Genomic DNA, 26,483 nt, shown 5'->3' on the forward strand with positions numbered 1-26,483 from the left:
TGGCACAAAGATCTAGATGAACAGTAGAACAATGACTAAGCTTACACAGTATGGAACATATTACAATGTAATCAGATCCCTCATTAAGTTTAACTGTTAGGTATAGAGGAATTAAGTTGCAGTTGATTTGTTAGGAAAAAAGTTGTGCTTTTTGCTTTGAGTTAAATATTTATTAACTCCTACTTATACTTTTATATTTGTGTTTTGGAATCAGTACATTTTTTAAAAGATTTTATTTATTTATTTGACACAGAGAGAGAGGCAGGGAGAAAGAGAGGAGGAAGCAGGCTCCCTGCTGAGCGGAGAGCCCGATGTGGGGCTCAATCCCAGGACCCTGAGATATGATCTGAACTGAAGGCAGAGGTTCAACCCACATCTGAGACTTAAACCCTCATAGGGGGACAGGGTGGGGAGTGGGGCAGGTGGAAGCCATGTGGGGCAGGGTCAGCTCGGCTTCATGGAGGATGAAAGTGTGATCAGAGGAAGAGGAGCAGGACAATAAGGCAGAGAGAAGTAGGCCGGGGCTGGATCTAATCCAGAGGTAGGCGATGGAAAAGAATTTGGATTTTATAAAGAATGGAAAGTGAAATAACTGGATTGGTTTTTCCAGAGTGACTTTTGGCTACAGGAGAATGGCTTGGATGGGGGCCGGAGGGTGGGATGGGGATGTGACGGCGGTGGAGGGACCGGACTGCCCGGAAGAGCTGGCTGTTTAGAGAGGTGGCCGGGTCTTGCCCATGCATTCTGTGCAGGGAGGTGAGGAAAGCCTAGGCTGCCTACTGAGTTTCTAGCTTGAGCTCTAGGTGAATGGTGGATCCCTTCACGGAGATGGAGATCAGAGCATCAGCTGAGGGTGTAATTCAAAAGCTCTGTTCTATACGTTTTAGGTTTGATAGAACTTTGAAGCATCCAAGTGGAGATGCCAAGTACAATGAAGTAACCAGATGTGAAGCTCGGCAAAGAGGACAGAACTAGAGGTATCAACCCGAGAAAGCCGGCAGGTAGGAAGGTATTAACCTATGGGGATGCTGAGATCGCCCAGGAAGAGGTGAGCTCACACAAAGAGAAAAGGGCGCAGGGGCCTGGCCGCAATCTTAAGCAGACCGAAAAAGAACGGTGGCCTGTGATGAGGTCGACAGGATGTGTGCCGGGTTGGACCAAGTCGCTGTTTTAAATCCAAGTCTCTCCATCCCCGGACAGCGCGGACAACCAGGCAGAGCCCACGCAGGGCTGCCTAGTACCAGCCGCCTCAGCCAGGGGGAGGAGAAACCTCCAGCCCCCGCAGGCCCCGCCCCGTCCGATCTTGCCAGGCGCTCCAATCGCTTGTAGAGATAATCGCTGGACCCAGGCGGTTGTGTCGATCTCCGCTCAAACTGGAGACCGGGTCCGAACCATGGCGGAGAAGGCTCAAAAGAGGTGAGTCCGCTCTTTGAAAAAGCCTATTTCTACACTCCGCAGGCGCGGCAAATCTGCTTCTGGTCGCCAGTGGCAGGGACTGAGATGGTGTCTTCTCCCGGGCGCTCGGCCGGGCTGGTTGTTAAAGCCCAGAGCTGGCGGCCGCTGAGGGAGGAGGCGACGAAGGCGGGTGTTAGGGAGGATGGGGAAGGGACGTGGAATCGGTGCCGGGAAGGTTTTTGTTCTTCGGTCCCGTCGCCCGCCTCCGCAACGCGCCGGCGCAGAGGGAGGGGGGTCTCCGGAGGCGTTGTGCGGGGAGCCTGTCGTCGCCCACTGCCCCGGGACACAGAGGGGGACGCCCCCGCTCCCCCAAATCCTGCCCCGTTTGGGGCGGCTGCCCACGGTCGGCGGCCTGTAACAGCATCCTCCTCCCGGCGTCCCGAGACGGCCGCCGAAGTGCCGGCCACACCCCAGTCCCCTCCTGCTCCGTCGGGGGCGGTGTGTGTGGTGTCAGCGCGTCGCCGTCGCTCGTCCAAAGGGGGGGCCGCACCCGGCCCGGAGCTGCGCGGATCAGCTCCTTCGCCAACCCGTGAGGACGGCGATGGGGCTTCTCCAGCAGTCCTCACTGCTGGTGGCCGAGACGGGCTGGGTGGGAGAAGGGCTTAATCCGACTCCGAAAGCAGCCGCGTGGAGCACCCTCTACTGACTCTTCCTTGAACAGGAAAACCGATTCTGTCGTAATAAATGAAAATTTAGGATTTTCTTCTCCTGAGGCAGTTATTTTAGTAGGTCCTGGGCTAAGCCTTTTCCTCCCAGCCGTCTGAGCCCCCCCCCCCCCGGCCACATCACTCCGAAGTGCAGTGGAGTCTACACGGAGATGTTTGGACTGTGTTTGAGTTGGTCTAGTCGTGAATTTAATTATTTTAGGTCTCAAAAGTAAGATACAAACTCGGGACACAAACTCGACCTGGGTCCTCTCCCTTAGGCATAAGACTGGACAGAGGGACACTTGGGAATCGCTCCTCTCCTCACTTGTCTAGGACAAGTTAAATGATAGCTGATGCCCTTTTCCTAAAAAATCATACTGAGAGGGAGGCTGAGGACTGGAAATAAGGTCTAAAACAGGGGGCATTTTAGAAAACCTGGTTTATTTGACCAGGGTCTAGTAAATTGCATTATTTTAACACACACCCCACTCTAAATGAAAAGCGTCAGAGGAATAGCACTTAGGAAAGGTGATGTATTCAAGACAGCATCATTCTGCTCTCACAGGAAAAATACCCAACATGTCAGGATGTTTCCAGGAAACTTTCAGCTAACAGAAAAGACATGATTGGTGTTCCGATAATGATGCCTCAGGGACCAGCTGCTTCAGGAAATTTCTAATCTCTCGGCTTCAGTTTCCTCATCTGTAAAATGAGAGGGTTCAGACATTTCTGCTTTCTATTCCATGGTACTAAAGTTTTTCATGCACTGGGTAGAAAGGTTATATTTTTTCTGTGACTTCAGTAAACACATAACCCAGATGCATCATTTCTAGAATTTCCTTAACTTGTGCTTTGTAGAAGGTCGCTGTATGTCAAAAGGTTGGAAACAGATGTAGCTGTGTCTGATCTCACAAATGTTTCTTGAAGATAGACTCAGGGATTATTAGTTTGGGTTTGGTATATCTTCTTTTAGAGTTTTAAAAATACTTGGTGGTAGGAGAAAAAATTGTGTATGTCTCCTTTTTTTAAAATCTTTCCCTATCAGTAGGGAAGTTGGTGTGATTTAAGAAAAATATTTTTGGTGATACTTTGCACTTGTATTAGTGAATATTTAGAGGGATTCTGGAATGTGAATGATGGAGAGATACGTTAAGGCCTTTGTACCCTACTAACGCTCAGAGCTTTATTTCTGGTCTCGAACTCTCTAGCTCTGTGTTTTCACTTTCTTACTGGGTCTTTCTCTTGAATTTTCTTTGGACCCTCAACCTGAATTAATCCGAAATTTAACAAAGTAAGTTCATTATTTTCATATCCTTTCTTTTCTATGTACTGATGATTTTTAAATCTTCTCACAGATATACCAAATATCTAGTAAACCATCACATAATTTGTCATCGTCTTTTTTTTTTTTTACGATCTCCTCATTGAAACCTATCAGCTTTGTTCTCTGAAGCTGATGCATGGCTTTTGTCCTGATAATTTCCCTCTGTCCTCACACACTGGGGCCTCTGTTTCTACAATCTGTCTTGTCTGTTGGCTTTTATTTAGCTTGGTACATCCTTTGGCAGCTTCCTAATAAAGAGTACTTAAGAGATCTTTTTTTTTTTTTAAGTAAGTATGTATGAAAGTAAGTATGAATGAAAGCAAGTATAAATACTTACTTAAGTAAATATGAAAATGCCTTTATTCTCCTTCCATACTTGATGGCTAGTTTGGTTAGATAGGTAGCTCTAGTTTGAACATAGTTTTTGCTTAGCATTCTGTAGCTATCGTATTCTGGTTTTCTAGCCTCCGGTATTGCTTTTGAGGACTCTGAAGCCATTCTGTTGATTTTAATCCCTCTGTGTGACTTTGTTTTTGTTTTTGGTTTTGATTTTTTTGTTCTGCAAGCTATAAGGATCTTTAGCATGGCATTCAGAAATTTTAAGAGGATGTTACTTGACATGGATCCTTTGCATTTGTATCCTTTTAGAGTTGAGATTAATATCCTTTAGTAATGGGAAATTTTCTTGTATTATTCTTTAATAGTTTTTTCTACAAATTCTTTTCTCCTTTTGAGATTTCTTTCTTTTTATTTTTTTATTTTCCTTAGAAAGAGAGAGACAGACAGCACGGGGGGGTGTGGGCAGAAGGAGAGAGAGAGAAGCAGACTCTGCTGAGCTGAGTCCAGTACAATGTGGGGCTCCATCCCAGGACCCATGAGATCATGGGGCCCATGACCCAGGAGTTGGACACTGAACCAAGTGCGCCACCCAGGCACCCCTTGAGGTTTCTTTTATTTGGACTCTCTAATTTTCTCATTTTTCTCTCCTCCCCCCCCCCCCATTTTGTTCTACTTTCTGGAAGAGCTCTTTTTTTTAACCTCACTCGTAGTGATTTCAAATTTCGATCATGTTTTTAATCTCTTGGAGCTCTTTCTTCTTTTATTAATTTTTTAAAAGATTTTATTTATTTATTTGACAGAGAGAGAGAGAGATCACAAGTAGGCAGAGAGGCAGGCAGAGGAGGAAGGGGAAGCAGGCTCCCCGCTGAGCAGAGAGCCCAATGTAGGACTCGATTCCGGGACCCCGAGATCATGACGCGAGCCAAAGGCAGAAGCTTAACCCACTGAGCCACCCAGGCGCCCCTTGGAGCTCTTCTTAGACATTGTTCCTTTTTCATAGACTTCTGTCTTGTTTTATGCAGAAATGTCTCTTATTTCTCTGAATTATAAGGTGGTTGTTGTTGTTTTTAAGTTTTCTTTTAGTACCTGAATTGTCTGTATTTCCTCAAACTGTTCTTTTTGCTCTTTGTTTTGCTTTTTTTCCTTTTTAGTTGGAGGCTTTCCTGATTCATCTGATAATCTCTGGTTCTCCGTCCATTATTAAGAATGAGAACTAAACAACTGGAAGTGGGGGAGTGCCTAGGTGGCTCAGTGGGTTAAAGCCTCTGCCTTCAGGTCATGATGATCTCAGGGTCCTGGGATCGAGCCCTGCATTGGGCTCTCTGCTCAGCAGAGAGAGGTCCTCCTCTCTCTCTGCCTGCCTCTCTGCCTACTTGTGATCTCTGTCAAATAAATAAATAAAATCTTTTTTTAAAAAAAGTAGTTTTGGGGAGCCTGGGTGGCTCAGTCATTAAGAGTCTGCCTTTGGCTGGGGTCATGATCCCAGGGTCCTGGAATGAAGCCCCTCATTGGCTCCCTGCTTGGCGGGAAGTCTGCTTCTCCCTCTCCCACTCCCCCTACTTGTGTTCCCTCTCTCACTGTGTCTCTGTCAAATAAATAAATAAAATTTTTTAAAAAGAGAGAGAAAAAAAGTAGTTTTATCTTGTTTTTTCTTTTGTTAGGCAGTATATAGTGTTCCAGTTAGGTGATGATTATATTTTATTTCATTACTCCTCCCCTTTTATGATTTCATTATTCTAAACAACATTGCCAATTTTTGCATATATATATTCCTCCTATTGAATTCTTGATGAGAGAACTCCAGAAATAGATTTCTGAGGTCAAACATTGTGACTGTGTTCATGATTCCTGATGCATATTGATAAGAGTATTTTCCAGGAAGTGTCCTAATAATTGTCAACAAAGGTGTTCAAGTGTCTTAATTAAATTATAGGTGCATCATCATTAGATTACCATCATAAATAAAAGCAAAAACTCCTCATTACCCTGAACAAACTAATATAAGAAATGGACCAGAATTTGATTATACTGACTATTCTAAGTATTCGTATTTATTTCATAACACAACCTTTTGTTTCTTACTTACATTGACTTGTGTCATGTATCAAGCATCCTGAATGTAATATGACACAGAACAGGTATAGACAATGATCTAGAAATACTATAACCAATGTCATTGAATATGACATAATAAGGTTATATATGTGATAGCTGGGTATTTATTTGAAGGTTGGAAGTAAGGAGAAGTGATACTAATGAATAATAATTTTATCCTTGGTTAAAAAAGATTGTTGTTGAAGCAATAGGAACAGTGATTTAAAGAACAAAAAAACTGGTGTTGGGGCACCTGGGTGGCACTGGACTCTTGGTTTTGGTTTAGGTCATGATCCTAGGGTTATGAGATCAAGCCCTGCATCTGTCTGGCTTAAGGGCAGAGTCTGCTTGAGATTTTTCTCTCCCTCTGTTCCTCCTCCTGGTGCTCTCTCTCTTTCTCTCTCAAATAAATAAAAAAATAAATCTTTAAAAAAAAAATCTTAAAGGGAAACTGAGAAGTCTAAAATTAATTAAAAGATACTTAAGAGTAACAACAAAGTATTTTTAGGTAAAATAAAGTTTAAGTGGGGGAGGGCATATAGGGATCATAGTTTGAGGGAGATTTTTTAAGGAAATAGGGATAAATAAATAATCACCCTGATTATGGAAATGAATCCAGTACCCACTTAGCACCTGGTGTTAAGAAAATTTTATCAGTCTCTTTTTTGTTTTGTTTTATTTACATATTGAATAAGCAGTGCATTTGTGGGTTTCAAAATGCAAGCAGTTAAAAAATGGGCATCTAATGAAAAAGTGTATTTATACCATTGTGTCCCTGCTATCCAGCTCCTCTCTCTGAAGGTGATAAATATTAGTACCTTGTCTGTTCCTCGGGAGTTGGTTTGGAAATATTCAAGCAAATACGAGTATTCAGCAGGTACACAGTGGTGCGGCTGTATTGGTTGCATCAGTTGTAAATGATGCTCAAAAGTTAGAGAAATTTAATGTGCTAATTACTTTAAAAATTTTGTTAGAATGGAAAGCATGTCCTATTTAAGTTCATGTTACATATAATGAAAATTTATGTTGATCAAGGAGGACAGATACGAAAGCATGAACTTGCCTCACAGTAAAACATTTGGAAAAAAAGAAAACCTGGCAATAACAATTTTTTTAACCAAAGAAGTCCAAAAAAAAGACATGAAAAACAAGTAGAAAGTACCGTTAGCATTTTTATACTATCTACTATAAGTTAAAAATAAGCAAATATTTTCATACATGAATATTTATAGAACTTAAAAAATAATATTGATATGAGTGAATCATTATACTCTACATTTATGGTTCTTACTGCTTGAAAAACGTATTTGCTAAAATAAAACAAGTTTTTAGAAAATTTATAAACCAAAGCATTAACATTTTGGTCAAGAAAATTTCAACTGTTTTACATACTAGGTTTTATTAATTTATTTAAAATGCATCTTTCGGGGCACCTGGGTGGCTCACCACCAACCACTGAGTTAAGCGACTGCCTTCAGCTCAGGTCATGATCCCAGTATCCTAGGATCAAGCCCCACGTCAGGTTCCTTACTCAGTCGGGAGCCTGCTTCTCCCTATCCCTCTGCCTGCTTCTCCGCCTGCTTGTGCTCACTCTGTTAAATAAATAAATAAATAAATAAATAAATAAAATAAAAATAAAACGCATCATTCATGGCTTAGAAAGATAGTTTGATAGGTTTTGTTGGTCTTATGGAGCCAGAACAGGTTAAGGATATTAAACATCATACTGAAAGTCTTAACCAGGGCAATAAGGCAAGAAAAAGAAATAATATGCATGTAGACTGGAAAAGAAGTAAAACTGTCTCATTCATAGACAACAAAATTCTTTTTGTGAGAAATCCCAGAGAATCTATGTGAACTGAGTGGGTTTAGCAAGGTTTTAGGAAACAAAGTCAATATACAAAATTATATTTCTTTCTTTCATTTTATTCTTTTTTTTTAAGTAGGTTCTACACCTAGCGTGGAGTCTAATGGGGAGTTTGAATTCACAATCCTGAGATCCAGTCCTGAGCTGAAATCAGGAGTCTAACACTTAACCTACTGAGCCACTCAGGTGCCCCCAAAATTATTGTGTTCCTACATACTTGCAGTGAACAACTAGAAATCAAAATTTTGAAAAATCCAAAAAGGATTATAAAGTAAAAGTAGCTAACATGGTATTGCTGCTATTTTAGAGAAGCTGAGTGCATATTTAACACCATGAATAATTTCATTACTACTAAGGAAAATACTTAATAAGAACAAGTTACCAAATGATTATCAGTTTAAGGGCGGGCGGGGGGAGTCATTTGGTACAGTTCTGCATGTCAGCTCATGGCCCAGCCAAGGCAGCATTTAGCTAGATTGAGCTGTGTCAAACAGGACGTCACAGAATATCAAAAAGCATCAGTAAATTATTTGTACATTAGTAATATGGGGACAATTTGCATTCCAATTTATATCACTCAATAAGCAGTTTTATAACATATATAGTTAGAGAATAAATAGGAATCTTTGTAAATTTTAAATCTCTACATTGATTTCTATATTAAGATTATTTTGCTGGTTGTTAAATATTTTGAATGTACATTCTTTTACAAAATTTACAAAATTTATGGTGTATTATATACCCTCCATTTTCTGGCTTTGATCTTTTTTGACTTACTATAGCTTGGAAATCATTCCAAATCTTTACATAAAATATTATTCTTTCTTTTTTATGACTGTGTAATAAACTGGTGTACCGTAGTTATTAGTATTAATCAGTCCCTTACTAATGGATAGTTAGGTGTATTCAGCTTTATCCTATTTGGAAACAATGCTGGTGTTAAAAGAATCCAAAGCCTCTTTTCTTGAGCATTTTATTTTTATCATTTTTTAAAAGATTTATTTATTTTAGAGAAAGAGAGTGAGCACAGGGAGTGGGGGCAGAGGGAGAGAGAGAATTTCAAGCAGACTCCCCAGTGAGCACAAAGCCTGATACGGGACTCAATCCCGTGACCCTGAGATTATGGCCTGAGCAGAAACCAAGAGTCAGTCACTTAACTGAGCCACCAAGGCACTCCCTCAAGCATTTTAATAAGGTATCATTAGTGATTTTAGCCAATGGATTGTATACTTCCTGAGAATTTTATAATATATTAAATATCCTATTCTCTTACAGTTTTTTAAATCCATTTTTTAAACCTTTTTCTCACTGCAGTGTTAAGATAACTTCTATAACAATATTTTTAAAATGTACCCATGGTGAATATTACCTTTTTCTTTTTACAGTGTGAAGATTGCTCCTGGAGCCGTTGTGTGCGTAGAAAGTGAAATTCGGGGTGATGTAACCATAGGTAAGAAAATAGTTTATTAGTTATTTAGTTAAATAGTTTTTAAATTATTTCTAAAAATGGATGTAATTTAATTTATTTCAGTGCTTTACAGTTAATTAGGTTTTATATTTTGTCTGTTTCACTGATGTGCTAATTTTATTGACAAAACAATGTATTTTTCCTGTAAATATTAAATATTTCTAATAGAATTAAGTCTGATGGAAACTTTTAAGATTTTATTTTTAGGTAATTTCTATACCCAACATGGGGCTCAAGCTCAGAACCCTGAGATCGAGTCGCGTGCTCCGCCCACTGAGCCAGCCAGGCCCTCTGATGGACTCTATGTTTATATTTCTGTCTGATAAACTAATGAGGCAATATAATGAAGTCATTGATTTATTTGAGAAACATCCAAATGTGTACCTGCTGTGTGCCAGGCATGTGCTAGCACTAGGGACACAGGAGTGAACACAGCAGACAAGGTACTGCTTCATGGAGCTTAGATGCTACTGTTAACGGGTGTGGACCATGGAGTCGGACAGACCTGGGTTAGCATCCGTGCTCTTGACCTGCCAGTTTACTTTAGTAGACCGCTTAACCTCACTGACCTTCATTTTCCCTATCCGCGTGTAATTGTGTGTTTTAGAATTGGGTTCAGCTGCATGTAGTGGTGGCTTTATCCGTGCAGAGGTTTATTCTTTTATATAAAGAAATACAGAGGTGGGCAATTCAGGACTCCCTAGTTGGTTGTCCAGGGCCTCTGGCCTTGTGGGCCAGGATGCGATCCTAAAGCACCACGAGTGATCTTGGATAAGAAAAGGGAGGAGTGGAGACAAAAAGGTGTACCTCCCAGTTGAGTCAGCTTCCTTTAAATAGTCTTCCTGAAAGTTCCACAGGTCTCTCTTTGTATATACAGTCTCTGCCTTGGATTTAGGGTCATGGACACTGTAGCTGCAGGGAAGGCTGGGAGATCATAGTCTGAACTGTGCTTTGCTTCTCCCAGTCCAATAGGGTTCTGTTACCAGGAAAGAGGAAAGAATGGATATCTAGTGGCAATTAGCAGTTTTTGTGACATGGAAAATAGGAGTGCCTACCTCATGGGTTTTTGAAGGATTCAATAAGAGAATGTTTGTGAAAGTCATTGCCCAAATCCTGACTCTGGCTAATCGCACCATTTAATCTTAACATTGTGTAGCCTTGCTAGAGGTGAGATCCAACACTGAAATCAAATGAAGAGTTTAACAGGTGGCATCTTGCTTATATGGACATGATTAAGTTCTCCCAAACTTAAATTTTAGCCACTTATTCTTTTACATATGTTATCACGGCCTGTCATGCCCTTGGAGCTTTACAAACGTGAGTCCGTCCTTACTAGCAGCTGCTCGTTACCAGAGTAGAGCTTTCGGAGAGAAAACATGCCCTGCTCCCTTATACCAACAGGATCTAGAATAGGAAAAAAAAAAAAATAGGAGTTTTATTAAGTCTAAGCCTCTGACCAATTTAGGCATCATGTCTCAGAGAACATGTGACGATTGTGCTGGTATTATGGAACATCATTGGGAATTTGCCAGGTTGGATTTATATAATTATTTTAAGTTGACGGAATTTCAGAGTTTAGAAGATGACCCAGTTTCTGTTCAGTGCTATGTTAACTCTTTGTGAATTCCCAAACCGCTTGCAAACCTTTTATGAGGAGAAATCATGATGGCCACTTGTTTATCGGTGCTCTTCTGCACTATTTTTAATCTGGTATTTTTATGGTTTTCATCATGATTTGAGGAATGACCCTCTCATTAGCTCACAAGGTATTGTATAATTAGAATGAAAGTAAGACTAAAATAGTGCAGCTAATTACACACATTTTCCCTTTCATTTCTCCTTCTTCCCCATTCTAAACTAAGTATACTATACCTACTATGGAACAGATGCAAAGATGGCATAGACCCCTCTGCTGGCTAAACGTACAAGGTGTATATATATGTTTTGTGTGTGTGTGTGTGTGTGTGTGTGTTTCTGACTTGGAAAAAAAAACTCCTGTTACTTGTAGAAGCTTATGTAGAATAGCAGGAAAACCTTTCTCCTGTGAAAAGGAAGGGTGGGCCACTGGGATTGGAGCGTGAGTGTTACCAGGAGTCAGCGCTCGCTTTCTTGTTTCTTCTGTTGTCTTTCACTACTTTATGCTCCTCTCTTTTCTTTATCCTTATGTCAACCAACCTTCCCTAATGTTGAAATTATGTAAGGAAATACAGTATTTATTTTTTATTTTTTATTTTATTTTATTATTTATTTACTTATTTGACAGACAGAGATCATGATTAGGCAGAGGCAGTCAGAGAGAGAGGAGGAAGCAGGCTCCCTGCTGAGCAGAGAGCCCACTGCGGGGCTCGATTCCAGAACCCTGGGATCATGACCTGAGCCAAAGGCAGAGGCTTCTACCCACTGAGCCACCCAGGTGCCCCAGGAAATACAGTGTTTAAATCTACTTTCCATATAGGTTTTTCCTCTAGCTGATAGTACACAGATCTGTGGTTAAGTTATAAAATGACAGTTCAATACAGATTTTCAGTGATAGATTAATAGTGTAAGAAGTGGTCATAATTTTTAAACTAGTGATTTGAAGCTTGTCATAGAATGAATCTAAGATAGTATTTGTTATGCTTATTTTTGACCCAGTTTTTTTAAACGAGAAAATTTGCTAAAATACTTTACAGAAATATCTCAGTTTTTTAAATTAAGGAAAATATTCAGAAGGAGTATAGTTACCCATTGTTTAGTCTTTTATAATTCTTCATTTTCATTATGTGTTTCTTATCTTTTTGTTTTTGTTTTTTTGTTTTGTGTTTCTCGTCTTTGATTGTATATATAAGTATGGAAACTTTCTAGAATTGGTATTTAGAGAGCCATTTCTATCATTTTTTTTTTAAGATTTTTATTTACTTATTTATTTGTCAGAGAGAGAGAGAGAGAGAGCACAAGCAGGCAGAGTGGCAGGCAGAGGCAGAGAGAGAAGCAGGCTCCTCAATGAGGGAGGAGCCCAATGTGGGACTTAATCCCAGGACCCTGGGATCATGACCTGAGCGGAAGGCAGCAGGTTAACCAACTGAGCCACCCAGGCATCCTTATCATTGTTTTTTTTTTAAGGATTTTTTTTTTTTTTTTTACTTAATTAAGAGAGAGAGATGAGTTGGGGGGAGGGGTAGAGGGAGAGTGAGAAGCAGACTCTGCTGAGCAGGGAGCCCGACATGGGGCTTGATCCCAGGACCCTAGGATCATGACCTGAGCCCAAGGCAGATGTTTAACCAAGTGAGCCACCCAGGTGCCCCTCCATCCTTGTTCTATTTGGTATAAGATATCTCTAATCACGGTGCCTGGGTGGCTCAGATAGTTAAATGTCTGACTCCTGATTGTGACTCAGGTTATGATCTCAGGGTTGTGAGACCCAGTCCTGCACTGGGCTCCATGTTGGGTGCCCTGGGCATGGAGACTGCTTAAGGTGCTCACTCTCCCTTTCCCTCTTCCCGCTCCCTCCCCAGATAAATATAAATGTAAAACCTTTTGACTGTTATTAATTCATTTTTCTGATGTAATACATCAGATTAAAAAGCTCCTAGGAGATACGAAGTTAAATCAACTGGGAGAGTAGAGATAAGTTATTTAATTAAAACTTACTCTCTCCACCATGGTTGGTTGGTTGGTTTTCTGATTTATGGCTTTTATTTATTTATTTATTGTTTTTGCCTAATATACCAGAATAAAGTCTTTTTCTCTTACGCTATGGGTAGGGAGATTTGAACACTTAATAAGCTCTATTTTCTGGGTTAAGTAGCAATAAACTTAAGTGTAGTTGAACTAAAGGATTTTTCCTACCAGATTATTCCATTCTGAAATATTTCGGCAGTAATTTTTTTCCTTCTCTGTGTTTCAGTGGTGTAGTAGAACTTTAAACCTGATTTTCTATTCTAGAAAAATCAGGTGTTTGGTTTATCAAAGAAACTAGTCTGAAGCTTTGGAGTATTGTCCTTAAGCAGAAATTCTGTGACTTGAGGCTCTGCTGGAACCTGACCCCTTTCATTAGAGGCTGCTGGGAAACAGACCTTGGGAAAAATAACAGCTCTCTTGTTAATTACAGTGTGGGTAAACAAGGTTTCATAGTATCAAGCCTGTTTGTAATTAGGCTGCCTTGGATTTTGGGCCATGCATTATTTCCTTAAATTTTGCTTTGAAAGCTGAAAAACACTGTAGAAAGTCACTTCTAAACACAGTCTGTAGTCCCACCATGGGGTGAAAGTCAGCCTCCTGGTCTTAGGACAAGGCTTGGTTGGGACATTGCAGGTAGGAAGGCAGAACTCCACACAGTGTAAAATGCTGAGATGGAAGCCCTATGTCCCACTTACTTTTTCTGTCCATTAGAGTTTTTTTTTTTTTTTTTTTAAGATTTTATTTATTTATTTGACAGAGATCACAAGTAGGCAGAGAGGCAGACAGAGAGAGAGGGGGAAGCAGGCTCCCTGATGAGCAGAGAGCCCGATGCGGGGCTCGATCCTAGGACCCTGGGATCATGACCTGAGCCAAAGGCAGAGGCCTTAACCCACTGAGCCACCCAGGTACCCCCCATTAGAGTTTTTAATACAGATGAAAAGCTTCCCTTTACCATGGAAATCTTTTTCAATAAGGCAGAACAGTGGCTTTGGCTTAAATTTCATCAAATATAAAGCAGTGCTTACAGGTACTTCAGCTTACAGGTCAAAAGAATTGTTTTAATTTTCAAAGGAAAAAGCTTGTGGCTTTTTGAACTGTTTATTGACATATGAAAATGAGCACAGAGATTGCTTTCTGTGGCAAAGACAGACAGGAAAAATGTCCTTTACCAAATGAGGGGAATGGAAATTTGATGCAAGGAATGCCTTTCTGGCTGTGTTGCATCAAGCCCAGCCAACCATTTAGAAAAATAATTCATCAGGCGGCAAGGCAAGGCAACTCCAACTCTAGACACATTTATCCAAACAAGGAGATAAGCCAAATAGGGTTTCAGCGCATTTGGTAAGAAAATATACAAACTACCCTGCCAGTGAGAGCTCCAAGAGGTTCACAACAGCCTTTAAAAAAAAAAATCTTTCCATGGTGACAGATTTTATTTTTAAAGCATTTTAATCTCAAGACTCTCAAACTTGGTTTGCAGTCAGACCCATTCTAGGTAAAAGTGCTTCTCGCATGTGGAAGAGTGTGGAGCAGTCTGTCTTCACATTTTAGTCGGCTGCAGCTGCCCAGGACTTGGAATAGCACTTGGCTGCCCGGGCTTTCTGGTGCCAGCCACCAGCCCCAGACTGTGTGCAGAGACGGAGTTCACACTGTGGACCGCACACCTGCCCCTGAATGGCCCTTTAGCGAGCCCTCCAAAACCAAAATCTTAGCAGTCATGTGCCAAAGGACATGTGTACTAATCTCTTTAGTCTCTACCCCAAAAGACCTAGGACAGATTTAGGGGAGCTGTTCAGGTTATTATCACCCATGACTTTTGCTCTTACTTCACAATTCAGAGTTTATGTTTTGACCTTTTACGTTCTTTCCGCCCCAAATATGAGGACTTGTAGTTTGGCGGTACTGCCACCAGGGGGAGGTGCTGTCTTAAGTGCAGATCTCACCCACGCTGGTGATGTTGCTTGGTATCTCAGGGCCTTCAGATTTCTAACCAGGAGTTTTCCAGTTTTCTTCTAGCTAACTTATTGATAATGATAAAAATGGTAATAACAATAATAAAATGCCTGGTTAAAATAGCTCAGGCATTATATTTAAAATTTGTATGAGACATGGAGATCGTGTCTTTGTTTTTTTCAAATTTCATTTTTTAAAATTTGTGTTTGTGTAATTAATACGTGTTATATCATTTTTGAAAGGGAAGAATGGAAATGTCACTTGTTTTCAGAGCTACACTTTAGAGGAGCTTTTTAAGAAAGCAGGTTTCAGTGATAACCTTGTCATACTAGTCCATTCTCTGGGAGCTTGTCGCAGGTGGACTTGCTGTCAGAAGCTACAGCTTGAGGGTCAGCAGAATAGCTAGTGCAGCCGGCTTCTTGTTCAGCAGTGGCAGCCGATCTGCTTTCTATCACAGCGTGATGATCTCTTCCCTAAGATTCTAATGCTAGTATGGAAAATACTTTTTTAATTTCTTTTACTATTTTACAGTAATATATAAATTTCTCCATACTGATTAAAAGGAGTTACTACCCTAGTAACCTGAGTAGAGGAGTAAAGTGGACCCCTTTTTTGTCTCTCAGACCAGAAGGAGTTGTTTTGCTTATTATGATAGTTATACAAATAGCCTTTGGTGTCAGATAGTGATGAACCTCCCATTTTTAACAATTACAGACCAGACCCTGTGATCTGCCTTTCAGACATTATTTTTTATAACCCGCACTTCAACACGATGAAGTAGGTTGCTCCAGATCTCATCTTTTTATGGGGGAGAGAACAGGCATTTGAGTGGTAGAGATCAGGGTGGGGTCCTTCCAGATGCGGGGTGGGGTGCTGGCAGGGCTCTAATGACAAAGAACCTAAAATTGAATTTGTCCCTTTTATCACAGAACATTTTATTTTGTTTTATTTTTAAGATTTTATTTATTTATTAGAGAGAGAGAAAGCAGAGCCAGAGCACCACTGGGGGAGGGAAGGGGCAGAAAAGCAGGCTTCCCTGGGAGCAGGGAGCCTGATGTGGGGTTCCATCCCAGGACCCTGGATTCGTGACCTGAGATGAAGGCAGATGCTTAAGCAGTTGCTTAACCGACTGAGCCACTCAGGCACCCCCATCACAGAGCATTTTAAAGTAAAATGCAAATCTGGTATTGTGCAAACTATAGATTCAAATTGGTTCACACAGCTGGAAGACCTGTAAGAAATTCCTCATTTCAAAAGAATCCAGTGTTTGTTTTAGTATTTTTTAGCACCTCTCCCCCAAAAATAGTAACATCTAAATGCCCATCATTTAAAAAAAAAAATGCCCATCATTAAGGGCTTGGTTAAATAAATTATGGTATGCTAATATGATATGAAATACTATTCAGCCACTGAAAAGAATAGCTAGCTAAATGTACTTACAAGGGAAAATCACCATGACTTTTCAGGTGAATAAAGCAAATTGCAGAAAAATAAGTACTGTTCCTTGATTTAAAAACAAACAAACAAACAAACAAACCATGTGCCTATAATCCGTATTTTTCTACCTTCAAATTCTATTTATTCTTTAACTTTATGATAAAATATATTTTATATACAGTGACATTTATAGGTCTTAAGTATACAGTAGAACTTAAGGCTGGAATAATATACCCCAAACTTTTAAGAATAATTACCTATAGGGAATAGGGTTGCATAAAGAGAGGATCTTTCACTTTTTGCTTTGAGTTTTTGTTTGTTTTATTTTAAGATTTTATTTATTTATTTGGCACACAGAGATCACAATTGGGCAGAGAGGCAGGCAGAGAGAGAGAGAGAGGAGGAAGCAGGCTTCCTGCTGAGCAGAGAGCCCGATGCGGGGCTCGATTCCAGGATCCTGGGATCATGACCTGAGCCGAAGGCAGAGGCCTTAACCCACTGAGCCACGCAGGTGCCCCTTGCTTTGATTTTTTATAATGGGCACATACTACTTTTATAAATGTGTGTATTTTTTTAACAAAGAAAAAAAAGGCACACATGTCCACTTGAGAACCTTCCCAGAGATCCGAGAAATCCCATCTTCTGTCCTGAATAGGAGAAGTTGCCAGAGAAATTTACTTTGGCATCTGGGGACTTGGGGAGTGAGAGGTGACAGAAATAGCAAAGCCTCTCTCCTTTTGTTCCTTATCAGACTGTGGGTCCTTTGCCTGAGCATCCTGTCTCGGGCCCCACCCTCCTTATCATTCCCCAGCTCGTCATTGTTAGGGGAAAAAGAAAGCTGCACGGAGGTTCACACGGAGGTTCCTTCCAGTTCTCTAGGCACCAGGAACACCTCATTTATTTTAATACATTTGTGTGTGAGTGTGTTAAGTATTTCCAGTTTTCAAGATAAACAAAACAAAGAAGATACGCAAGCTCCAAAGGGCAAAAGTAGCAAGTATTCCTTTTTGTTTCCCTGTGACCTGTAGCACTGCATCAGCAGCAGGTAATGACTACGGAATAAATGAATTTACACAATCCAGTACCAAGCTACATGAACAGTGTCATCTTCCTGACCTTTTGTCAATGCTTCTGCCCACACTCGCTTACTTTCAGAGTCCCATCCTGCTGCTGGTTTACCAGTAGGAATAGCCTTTGGCCTCGGGGGTGGGCGGGGCCGGTGCTGCAGGGAGTGGCACAACTGAGGTTACATTTTCTCGGGAGTGGTTTCATGATCACCAAACTGCTAGGCCTTCAGGAAATGAGGAACCAGGGGAGGGAACGTGTTAGCACTCGAGAATGCTGTCCCTGTTTGAGCAGTGCACTGCCTCTTCCACCCTCATGGTGAAATGGATGTGGTGAGACCCCATCTTGCTCCCTTCAATGTGAGATGGGAGACGTTGCCTCAGTTGGCCTGTCTCAGAGTCTTAGGACTCCAGTAATCACATTTGTCTCCTTCGACTGTCTCCCTGTAACCTTTTTCAGCAAAAGCTCTGCCTCCTTCCAGGGGTTGGGCTTGCTGTAGGGACAGAGACAAAGTAACAAAGACAACATTAGTTTACATATTTCCTGTCTCCCATTGCTCCTATATTGCCTTTTAGCCACATAATAAAGAGACTAACTCTGCAGTGCACAGAATAAGAAAGGGCTTTGTGGTTCCCTGGCATGAGAAAGCTGCAGCGTTGTAAGCAGAGAGCCTCATTTTTATGAAGGAAAGCAAAACAAGGAAGGGAATGAATTTTTATTGCCAACAATGTGCCAGAATACCGTGTCTACAAACATTATCTCATCTAATCCTTACAACCACTCTGCGAGACTGGTATTCTCGCCACCCCCATTTCACTGCTGAGATAACAGAGGCTTCCAAACAGCCGCTGAGCCAGGGCTGTCTGGCTCCAGAGCCTGGGCTGTCTCCACTCACCTTGGCTTGAGATCTGGCTCCGACTACTGTTGATAACAGCGAGGAGATAGCGTCTGTAATGTGCCTAGTGTGCCTGCCTTATACTTTAGAAAATGTGCCTCCCAATAGCCTTGACACCCCCCCATCTTCTCCCCTCCTATTGGAAGCGTAGCCTCCACCAATAATTCCGTTTCATCATATTTTGAACAGGACCTAGGACTGTGATCCACCCCAAAGCACGCATTATTGCCGAAGCCGGGCCCATCGTGATCGGTGAAGGTAACCTCATAGAGGAACAGGCGCTTATCATAAATGCGTGAGTACGACTCTTACAGATACTCTGAACGAAGGGGCACAGATTGTCTTTTTATTAATTTCAGCTTATCTATAGGAACCTTTTACAACAGACATCTGAAAAGCCTGCTATTTTAGAGCTAGAGAAACATTAAGGATCTTTTCAACATGAGAAATTAGTTAATGAGGAAACCAGAGATCAGATAGGTGAAGAGACTTGTCCAAGGTGAGAGAACTCGTCCGTAGCTGACTAGAATCCCCTCCTCTGGGTCTGATGGCCTTGCCTTACGTGTCACTACCTCTTCTGTGCGCTAAGCAAACATTTCCTGACTCTTACGATCAAGTGCTGTGCTGACCACCCCAAAGAGAGTCTTTTGATTGGGTGATTTCTCAGTTCCGGCTGGAATGTTATTACTCATGCCCAGACACATGAATTTAATTCTGTTGTATATTTTCATAAACCTTATGTGGGGATGGCACCCAGAATTATATTTGAAAATTTGGAGGGTTCTAGAGGCAATTTTTAACTTTGAAGAGTAAAGAAATAATAAAATATTAAACGTGCATAATCTTAGTGAACTAGACTGTAATACCTATGAAGTTTTCATAAGCATTTGTAAAGCTTTCTAGATAAAATTTTGGCAGGAAATTCAAGCTTATACCTAATTTATAGCAACAAATGTATGGAATTTTTAAGAAAGACCTTGGGAAAATATTTAACTGTGATAAAGAGATTGATTTGTCTTAACACTTACTTAGAATTTGGGAGTTTCTACTATATTAAGAGTTTCTTTTTAAAATCTATTTTGGCACCTTTACTGTAAGTCAGTTGACAACAGCTATATTCTGTAGTAACTCAACTGTCAGAGATAAAGCTCCATTTAAAAAATGGCTTCCTCTTAGACCACAAACATTTTATGTTCCAAATATTTCAAACTACCTAACAGCATAAAATAATTATTTGATGTGAATATCTGTTTGCATTTCACAATCTTGAATGATTATTAAGAACGGAAATTTTTCGACTCAGGCCCGATTTTGATTCTAATTTAACAAGCTAAAAATGATACCCAGGAACATTTTTACCTTGTCCTGGAAAAGGCCCTCTGCGCTTTGAGCTTTACTGTGATGTCTTTAGGCATCTGCCTTTGGCTTCCTTACATTTCAGTAGTTCTTTTTCAATTCAGAATCAGTTCTTCAGCACAGAGGATAAATAATTCACTTGGATTAAGAAATTACTTATATAGTTATATATATATTTTTTTATTTTTAAAGATTTTATTTATTCATTTGACAGAGAGATCACAAGTAGGAAGAGAGGGGGAAGCAGGCTCCCCGCTGAGCAGAGAGCCAGATGCGGGGCTCAATCCCAGGACCCTGAGATCATGAGGCAGAGGCTCAACCTACTGAGCCACCTAGGCACCCCTGTAGTTATGTATTTTAAGCTTGATGGAGGTAAAATTGAAAGAGTGAACCCGAATTCTAAAACAAGAGAATTGCTTATTGCATTATTGATTTTGGTGATTTGTCTCTTCTTTTTATAGTTACCCTGATAATATCACTCCTGATGCTGAAGATCCAGAACCGAAACCTATGATCATTGGCACCAATAATGTGTTTGAAGTTGGCTGTTGTATCCTTTACAACAATTTAAGTAAACTCTTCTTCCCACCTGTCTTTTTTTTTTTTTTTAAAGATTTTTTATTTATTTATTTGAGAGAGAGAGACAGTGAGAGAGAGCACGAGCGAGGAGAAGGTCAGAGAGCGAAGCAGACTCCCCATGGAGCTGGGAGCCTGATGCGGGACTCGATCCAGGGACTCCAGGATCACGCCCTGAGCCGAAGGCAGTCGTCCAACCAACTGAGCCACCCAGGCGTCCCCCCACCTGTCTTTAACATTCAGATCTGTCCCATAGCAATTGTCATGTTTTAGCTATCAAATATATCACATATATTCTTAAGTGTGAGTTCACACACGTACATACATATCTTCAGGTACCATCTTGCTCCTGTTGCTACAGCTTGTTGATGGGTGGCAATGACTGAGTGGCAGTAGACACAGAAATAGGAATCCTGGCTTCTAGACTGATTTAAGAACCTCAGCTCTGTCCATTTGGTTCCTGTATGGTTTTGGTTAGCAGTATGCTGTCTGATGTAAAGAAATGGTGGATGGGGATGGAAATATTTCATTCTTTTTTTTTTTTTCCCCCCAGAGTGCTATCAGTTCTTGTTCTTGATTTTTGTCCTCTAAAAAGATAGTAAAATGTTTTCATGGTATCAGCAAAACATTATTTTATAATAGGAAAACTTGGATGAAAAAAATCTATGTTTAACAATAGCAAAATATTTAAATAAATTAAGCTATATGTGTAAAATGGACGATCAGGACCATTAAGCAGGCATTTTAAACTATGTATTTAAAGATTTTAATGGTATGAAATAATGCTTGCTTGCAAATTTAATTGAACCAAATAAGCGAGCTGTAAGAGTTTATACAGTTTGATTTTATACCGTTTGATTCCCAGTTATATAAAGGGAATTGTATGTATTTATATAAAGATATATCAGACTGTTAGCAGTGTTAGCATTAAGTGATTTGGTGATAAGTAATTTTAATTTTCTTTTTTTTTTTTTTTAAAGATTTTATTTATTTATTTGACACAGAGAGAGAAAGAGATCACAAGTAGGCAGAAAGGCAGGCAGAGAGAGAGGAAGGGAAGCAGGCTCCTCGCTGAGCAGAGAGCCCGATGTGTGGCTCGATCCCAGGACTCTGGGATCATAACCTGAGCTGAATGCAGAGGCTTTAAACCACGGAGCCACCCAGGCGCCCCAGTAATTTTAATTTTCTTAAGACAGTCATGAAAGTATGTTCCTCATAGAATTGGGGTAAAAGATGCTCATTTCTTTAAAAAATACAGAAGGCGACTGCATCTGCTTAGAGATACTTGTTAAAGATTAAAACTTTACTTTCAGGCTTCTCTGAGCAAGAAGTTCTGGCCAGACTGGGGCTGCATGGCCCTTCCCATGCCTTTGTCCTCTGCCATGGTGCAGGATAAGGATATAGTGAATTAGGGACACCTGGGTGGCTCAGTGGGGTGTCTGCCTTCAGCTCAGGTCATGATCCCAGTGTCCTAGGATTGAGTATCCCATCGGTCCTTGCTCAGCAGGAGCCTGCCTCTCCCCCTGTCTGCTCCTCCCCCTGCTTGTGCTCGCTCTCTGTGACAAATAAAGTCTTTAAAAAGAAAAAAAGGATATAGTGAATTAGTGAAGGGGAAAAAAGATGAACACATTTACAGTGTTTACTTAACTCTGGCTTACAGATTCTCAGGCCATGAAAATGGGAGATAATAATGTTATTGAATCAAAAGGTAAGCTATATTTGGAATTTTTTTTGTGAATAGTGATTATCTCTTTTCTCTTTATTGTGTCCTGAAAAAACAACCTAAGTGGAAAGAAACTATGGCAATGTGTAAGGAGGGTATGGTTGAAAGTGGACTAAAATGTTATGAGACTAATTATTTGCCTTTAAGGAACTTAATAATATGTTTAGTATATTGAATTAAAAATTCAGCCGTGGGTCTGCCGCGGGGGGCTCAGTTGGTTAAGCATTCAGCTCTTGATTTTGGCTCAGGTTATGATCTCAGGATTGTGAAATTGAGCCCCATGTCAGGCTCCTGGCTGGGCGTAGAGCCTGCTTAAGATTCTTTTTCCCTTTTGCTCTGCCCCTTCCTCCCTCCCTTAAAAAAAAAAAAAATCAGCTGTGTACATTTAAATCAGGATTGAATTAAACTATAATTTTCAGATGAAAGATTTGAAAAACATTTCTACTAAATACTAATGTCAGTGATAACTTAGTTGATTGATATAATTGCAAAATTAAAGGAAAAAATCATGTTCTATAGCAGTTTGCTTTCTTTAATTGTAGAAGTTCTTTACCCTAGCCAGTCAGGAACAAAGGGAAGCTACTTATAAATGGAGGTGGGCAGGAGGTCATGTGAAGTTACCACCACTACTAGGAAAGCAGCTCCAAGACCATGTCCCACTGCAGTCTAGAAAGAACCTGAACAATGAGACATCTTTAGAATAATGATTAAAAAAGAAATAGAGGGATGCTTGGGTGGCTTAGTTGGTTAAGCCTCTGCCTTGGGCTCGGGTCATGATCCCAGGGTCCTGGGATCAAGTCTTGCATCGGGCTTCTTGCTCGGCAGGGAGCCTGCTTCTCTCGCTGCCTCTGCCTGCCTCGCTGCCTGCTTGTGTGTACTCTCTCTCTCTATCTCTGGCAAATAATAAAATCTTTAAAAAAAAAAAAAAGAAATAGAATAATGATTTATCTTTGATGATCCTGACTGGTGTGAAAGAAAATTATTTTTAATTAATAGAATTAGACTTTTTGTTAATCTACCTAATGGTTTATTATTTCAACTTAGATTACCAATTATTATTATTGTTATTTTCTATTTATTATATACTTACTGTGTGTCAAACCTGTGCTCAGCATTTTACATTTAATGGCTCACTTATTCCTTACAACCAACTGCAAGTAGGTCAGTCTTTCCATCTTATAAATAAACTTGCTCAGAGAATTTACAGTGACTTGCCCAAGGTCCCACAACTAGTCTGCAAAGCTCTGTTTTAATCCATTTAATACTAGTCAGGCACCTGCCTCTTTACTTTATAAACTCTGAGCTGAAATATTTCCTTAAATTTTTTTCTTAAGGGTAGTTTGCAATTTAATATTTAAGTCATTTTAGAAAAAAATCAGTGTTCTACTTATTTGTCTTAATTGCAGGTCTTTCTTTGTTTTTACTGCAGCATATGTGGGCAGAAACGTAATATTGACAAGTGGTTGCATCATTGGGGCTTGCTGCAACCTGAATACGTTTGAAGTCATCCCTGAGAATACGGTGATCTATGGTGCAGACTGCCTTCGTCGGGCACAGACTGAGCGGCCACAGGTACTAGAACCTGTCTTTAAAAAGAGTTTTTTCCAAAAGGAGCAGACTTACATACAGAGAACAAACTGGTGGTTGCCACAGGGAAGGTAGGTGGAGGGGTGGATAAAATAAAGAGGTACAAGCTTCCAGTTATAAAGTAAATAAATCAAAGAGATGAAGAGTACAACACGGGGCATGTAGTCAGTAATATTGTGAGAATAGTGTATGGTTGCTGATGGCGGCTACATTCTTCATGGTGAGCACTGTGTAACGTATGGAATTGTTGAGTCGTGTTGTACGCTTGAAACTCATACAACACTGTTAATTATACTTGGAAGTTCTTTCTAGAGCTGTTGATTTTCCCCAAAATGTCACATGATTGTTTTAATAGGACAGCAGTCTGCTATTTAAGAAGCAGATGATTAAAATAAAACATCAGAAAAACATTCCTAAAACTAGAATTTATTTGCAGTGAAATTATTCAGTCTTCAGGTTATTACCAAAAATATGTACAAAGAAGACAATGACAAATTGATAGAAAAAAGGAAATCCAGAGATGTTTTTCCTGGTCTTATGTGTTTTCACTAAAGGTGAGTCACCAAACTTTATAAACTATTGATTCACTCTTAAAATATTAATCCTCCAGGGTAAGGAATGACTCTACCAAATGTATATCGGGCAGCCAACTTAGATCCATCTATTAGTTTGCCAACATAGACTACTTGAAAATAAACACAGTTGGTGAAGATGCAAATGTATTTGGATATTTTCCTGGCTTATGAGAATTTATCTTCTCCTCCTAAGAACCAAGAACAATGAAGAATATGTATTTAGAGTTTCATTTAGGAGGTAAATAAGATAAGACACTTGGGGCTTTCTTTGGACAGAAGACATTCTAATTGAGGTCTTGATCCTCATCGCTTGGCCCACAATATAGTGCTTTAGTTACCCAGCCTCTTTCCTCTCCCCACAAAGAAAATATTTAAGTCATTTATCACTTTGCATCTGAATCTTAGCCATATTTTATCAGAAATTAAAACTCCAGTTCTCTCTCTCTGGGCTATTCTGTTTTTCTGACGTTTGGCTTTTATTACTATTATGAGCAAGTATGACTTCTATAGACTAAAATGGCAATGAGAACGAATCCGTTTTTCTTTTCACTGTCTTTCTCATAACCGCAAAAATGATTGAAGAGGAAGAAACGAATTGGGTTAAGGGAGATTAGAGTTAAGTAAGCAAGAATATCTGAAGTTTAATGCATACTGTTTTCCACATTTCGGTGATCACAGTGATCACGTAGAGGTCCTTATTAAAAGGACTGCTCAGACTTACTGAATCACAATGTCTAGGGGAGGGGCCTGAAACTCTGTATTTGTCACGAGTGCCCCTTGTGAGTTTCACAGTGAGGGAAGTTGGGGCAAAGCTGATATATAGGAAGGGGGAAGAGCTGCTGAGGCCCGCAGCCATGTGCTGTGTGGGTCCTGTGCAAAGCTGTGTGCTCCAGGTTTCTGCTTACGTTGCTGTCTGTGATTAGAACTGTTTAACTTTTTGGAGGCCAGGGTAAAGTCTGCCAAAAGCAGGATTGAAAACAGAGTCCTGTATAATTTTTTATGTAAAATCTTTTGGCTTTTTCTCATTACCAAACTTAACATATATTCATTGTAAATTAAAAAGAGAAAAAAAAAACAGGTAAGCAAAAATAAGCCAGTGAAAATCACCTATATTTCCCTGGCATGGTGGTGATTATTTCTGCCTGGTATTCTTTGCCTCCTGCTTGTCAGTCCATAATTATCTTATCTTTTTAGCCCCAGACACTACAGCTGGATTTCCTGATGAAAATCTTGCCAAACTACCACCACCTAAAGAAGACTATGAAAGGAAGCTCAACTCCAGTTAAGAACTAAGAACAATACATGACATCAAGATAAGAGTTTGTCTTTGACCACTGTCTTTTGAAAGGGCCACAGTGTTCATGCGCTCTTAGCAGTTCCCAGAATAATCCATGTTGACTTTATTTTGTAAAATTGAGTCAGAGAGGAAGGTAATGGATTTTCACTGTAACTGTCCTTTGTAATTTATATAAAATGCATTATTTTCTTATATCCTTTCTCCTGAGAATTTACAGGTTTAGCTTATTTTTCTTTTGTCATATAAAATGTCGGCTATGGATTTTAGTTGTATAAAAGACTCCCCGTGATAAGGAAGGACATTTTGCTCTGTATTTATATTCTAGCATATATTGTACTAAATAAAAATGCTAATGGCAGGACTTTTAGTGAACATGCATTAATCGATTTTTCTACGTGTGTTAACTTTCCCAAAATAGATCTTTTCATTTTTATTGCATGCTAGCTACATTAAAGCTAATGTGTTTATCTTCTCCTTTTGTGGCTTTGGAGCTGTTTAAAATTTCAGGTGGAATTTTCACAGCTTTTGAATTAATTTGACTTAATTTTGTTTCCAAGAGAAAAAAAATTTATTTTCATTTTAGTAAAACAGAAATAATTAGGGAAGGATGTATTCAGTAGCATACAAAATCAGTTAAGAATAATCTCTGATGAAAATGACAAGTAAATGGCCATTGAGTGGTCCTGGGATTCTGAAGACAATAAAACTGAAAGAGATTTTGATATATTTATAAATTTATGAAATGATTTTGGCATACTGCTGAAGACTGTTGATGTTGTTATGATTTGTCTAGTTACATAATGGCAACATTGAGGATTTTATTGTTTTTTAAGTTTTAATAATTCAAGTGCCTATGTTTGATGGAACATACTTAATCAATAGCTGTTGATTAATACTAAGACTCTGAGTACTAAGATATTTTCTCTTAAAATTAAATGTTTAATTATATAGTAAAAGAGATTTTTGAAGTTCTGAAACTGACAGGTACAAATTAGCCTTTGTTCCAAATTTGAATGATTCAGTTTTGGTAAGAATAGTCATGACTCAAGTTAGAAAACTGTACTACCACCTATAGTGGATTGAAAAAAGGATAATACCACGTAAATGCCCTGTTTTTGATAACTGCTATTTATTCATTTTTCAGCCCCTGGTGATCTCAACTTCA

The 26,483-nt window shown here is 39.8% G+C and overlaps 1 protein-coding gene across 1 annotated transcript; it reads left to right on the forward strand.

Annotated features, from left to right (window-relative positions):
- The first annotated feature begins 1,311 nt into the window (after positions 1 to 1,311).
- On the forward strand, positions 1,312 to 25,790 carry DCTN6 (dynactin subunit 6). The gene is made up of 7 exons (XM_044225553.1): positions 1,312 to 1,416; positions 9,112 to 9,176; positions 18,394 to 18,499; positions 20,022 to 20,110; positions 21,797 to 21,844; positions 23,289 to 23,431; positions 25,216 to 25,790. The coding sequence occupies exons 1-7, from the start codon at positions 1,394 to 1,396 to the stop codon at positions 25,312 to 25,314; spliced, it is 573 nt and encodes a 190-aa protein (XP_044081488.1). The 5' UTR covers positions 1,312 to 1,393; the 3' UTR covers positions 25,315 to 25,790.
- Positions 25,791 to 26,483: the final 693 nt, after the last annotated feature.

This window comes from Neovison vison, chromosome 11 (assembly GCF_020171115.1).
Source record: "Neovison vison isolate M4711 chromosome 11, ASM_NN_V1, whole genome shotgun sequence".
Taxonomy (NCBI): domain Eukaryota; kingdom Metazoa; phylum Chordata; class Mammalia; order Carnivora; family Mustelidae; genus Neogale; species Neogale vison.

Excerpts from the sequence above, each read along its gene's own strand:
- DCTN6 (XM_044225553.1), top strand. The coding sequence starts at position 1,394 with ATGGCGGAGAAGGCTCAAAAGAG. Across the intron at positions 9,177-18,393 it reads TCGGGGTGATGTAACCATAG|GACCTAGGACTGTGATCCAC; the intron begins GTAAGAAAATAG and ends TATTTTGAACAG. Across the intron at positions 18,500-20,021 it reads CAGGCGCTTATCATAAATGC|TTACCCTGATAATATCACTC; the intron begins GTGAGTACGACT and ends TTCTTTTTATAG.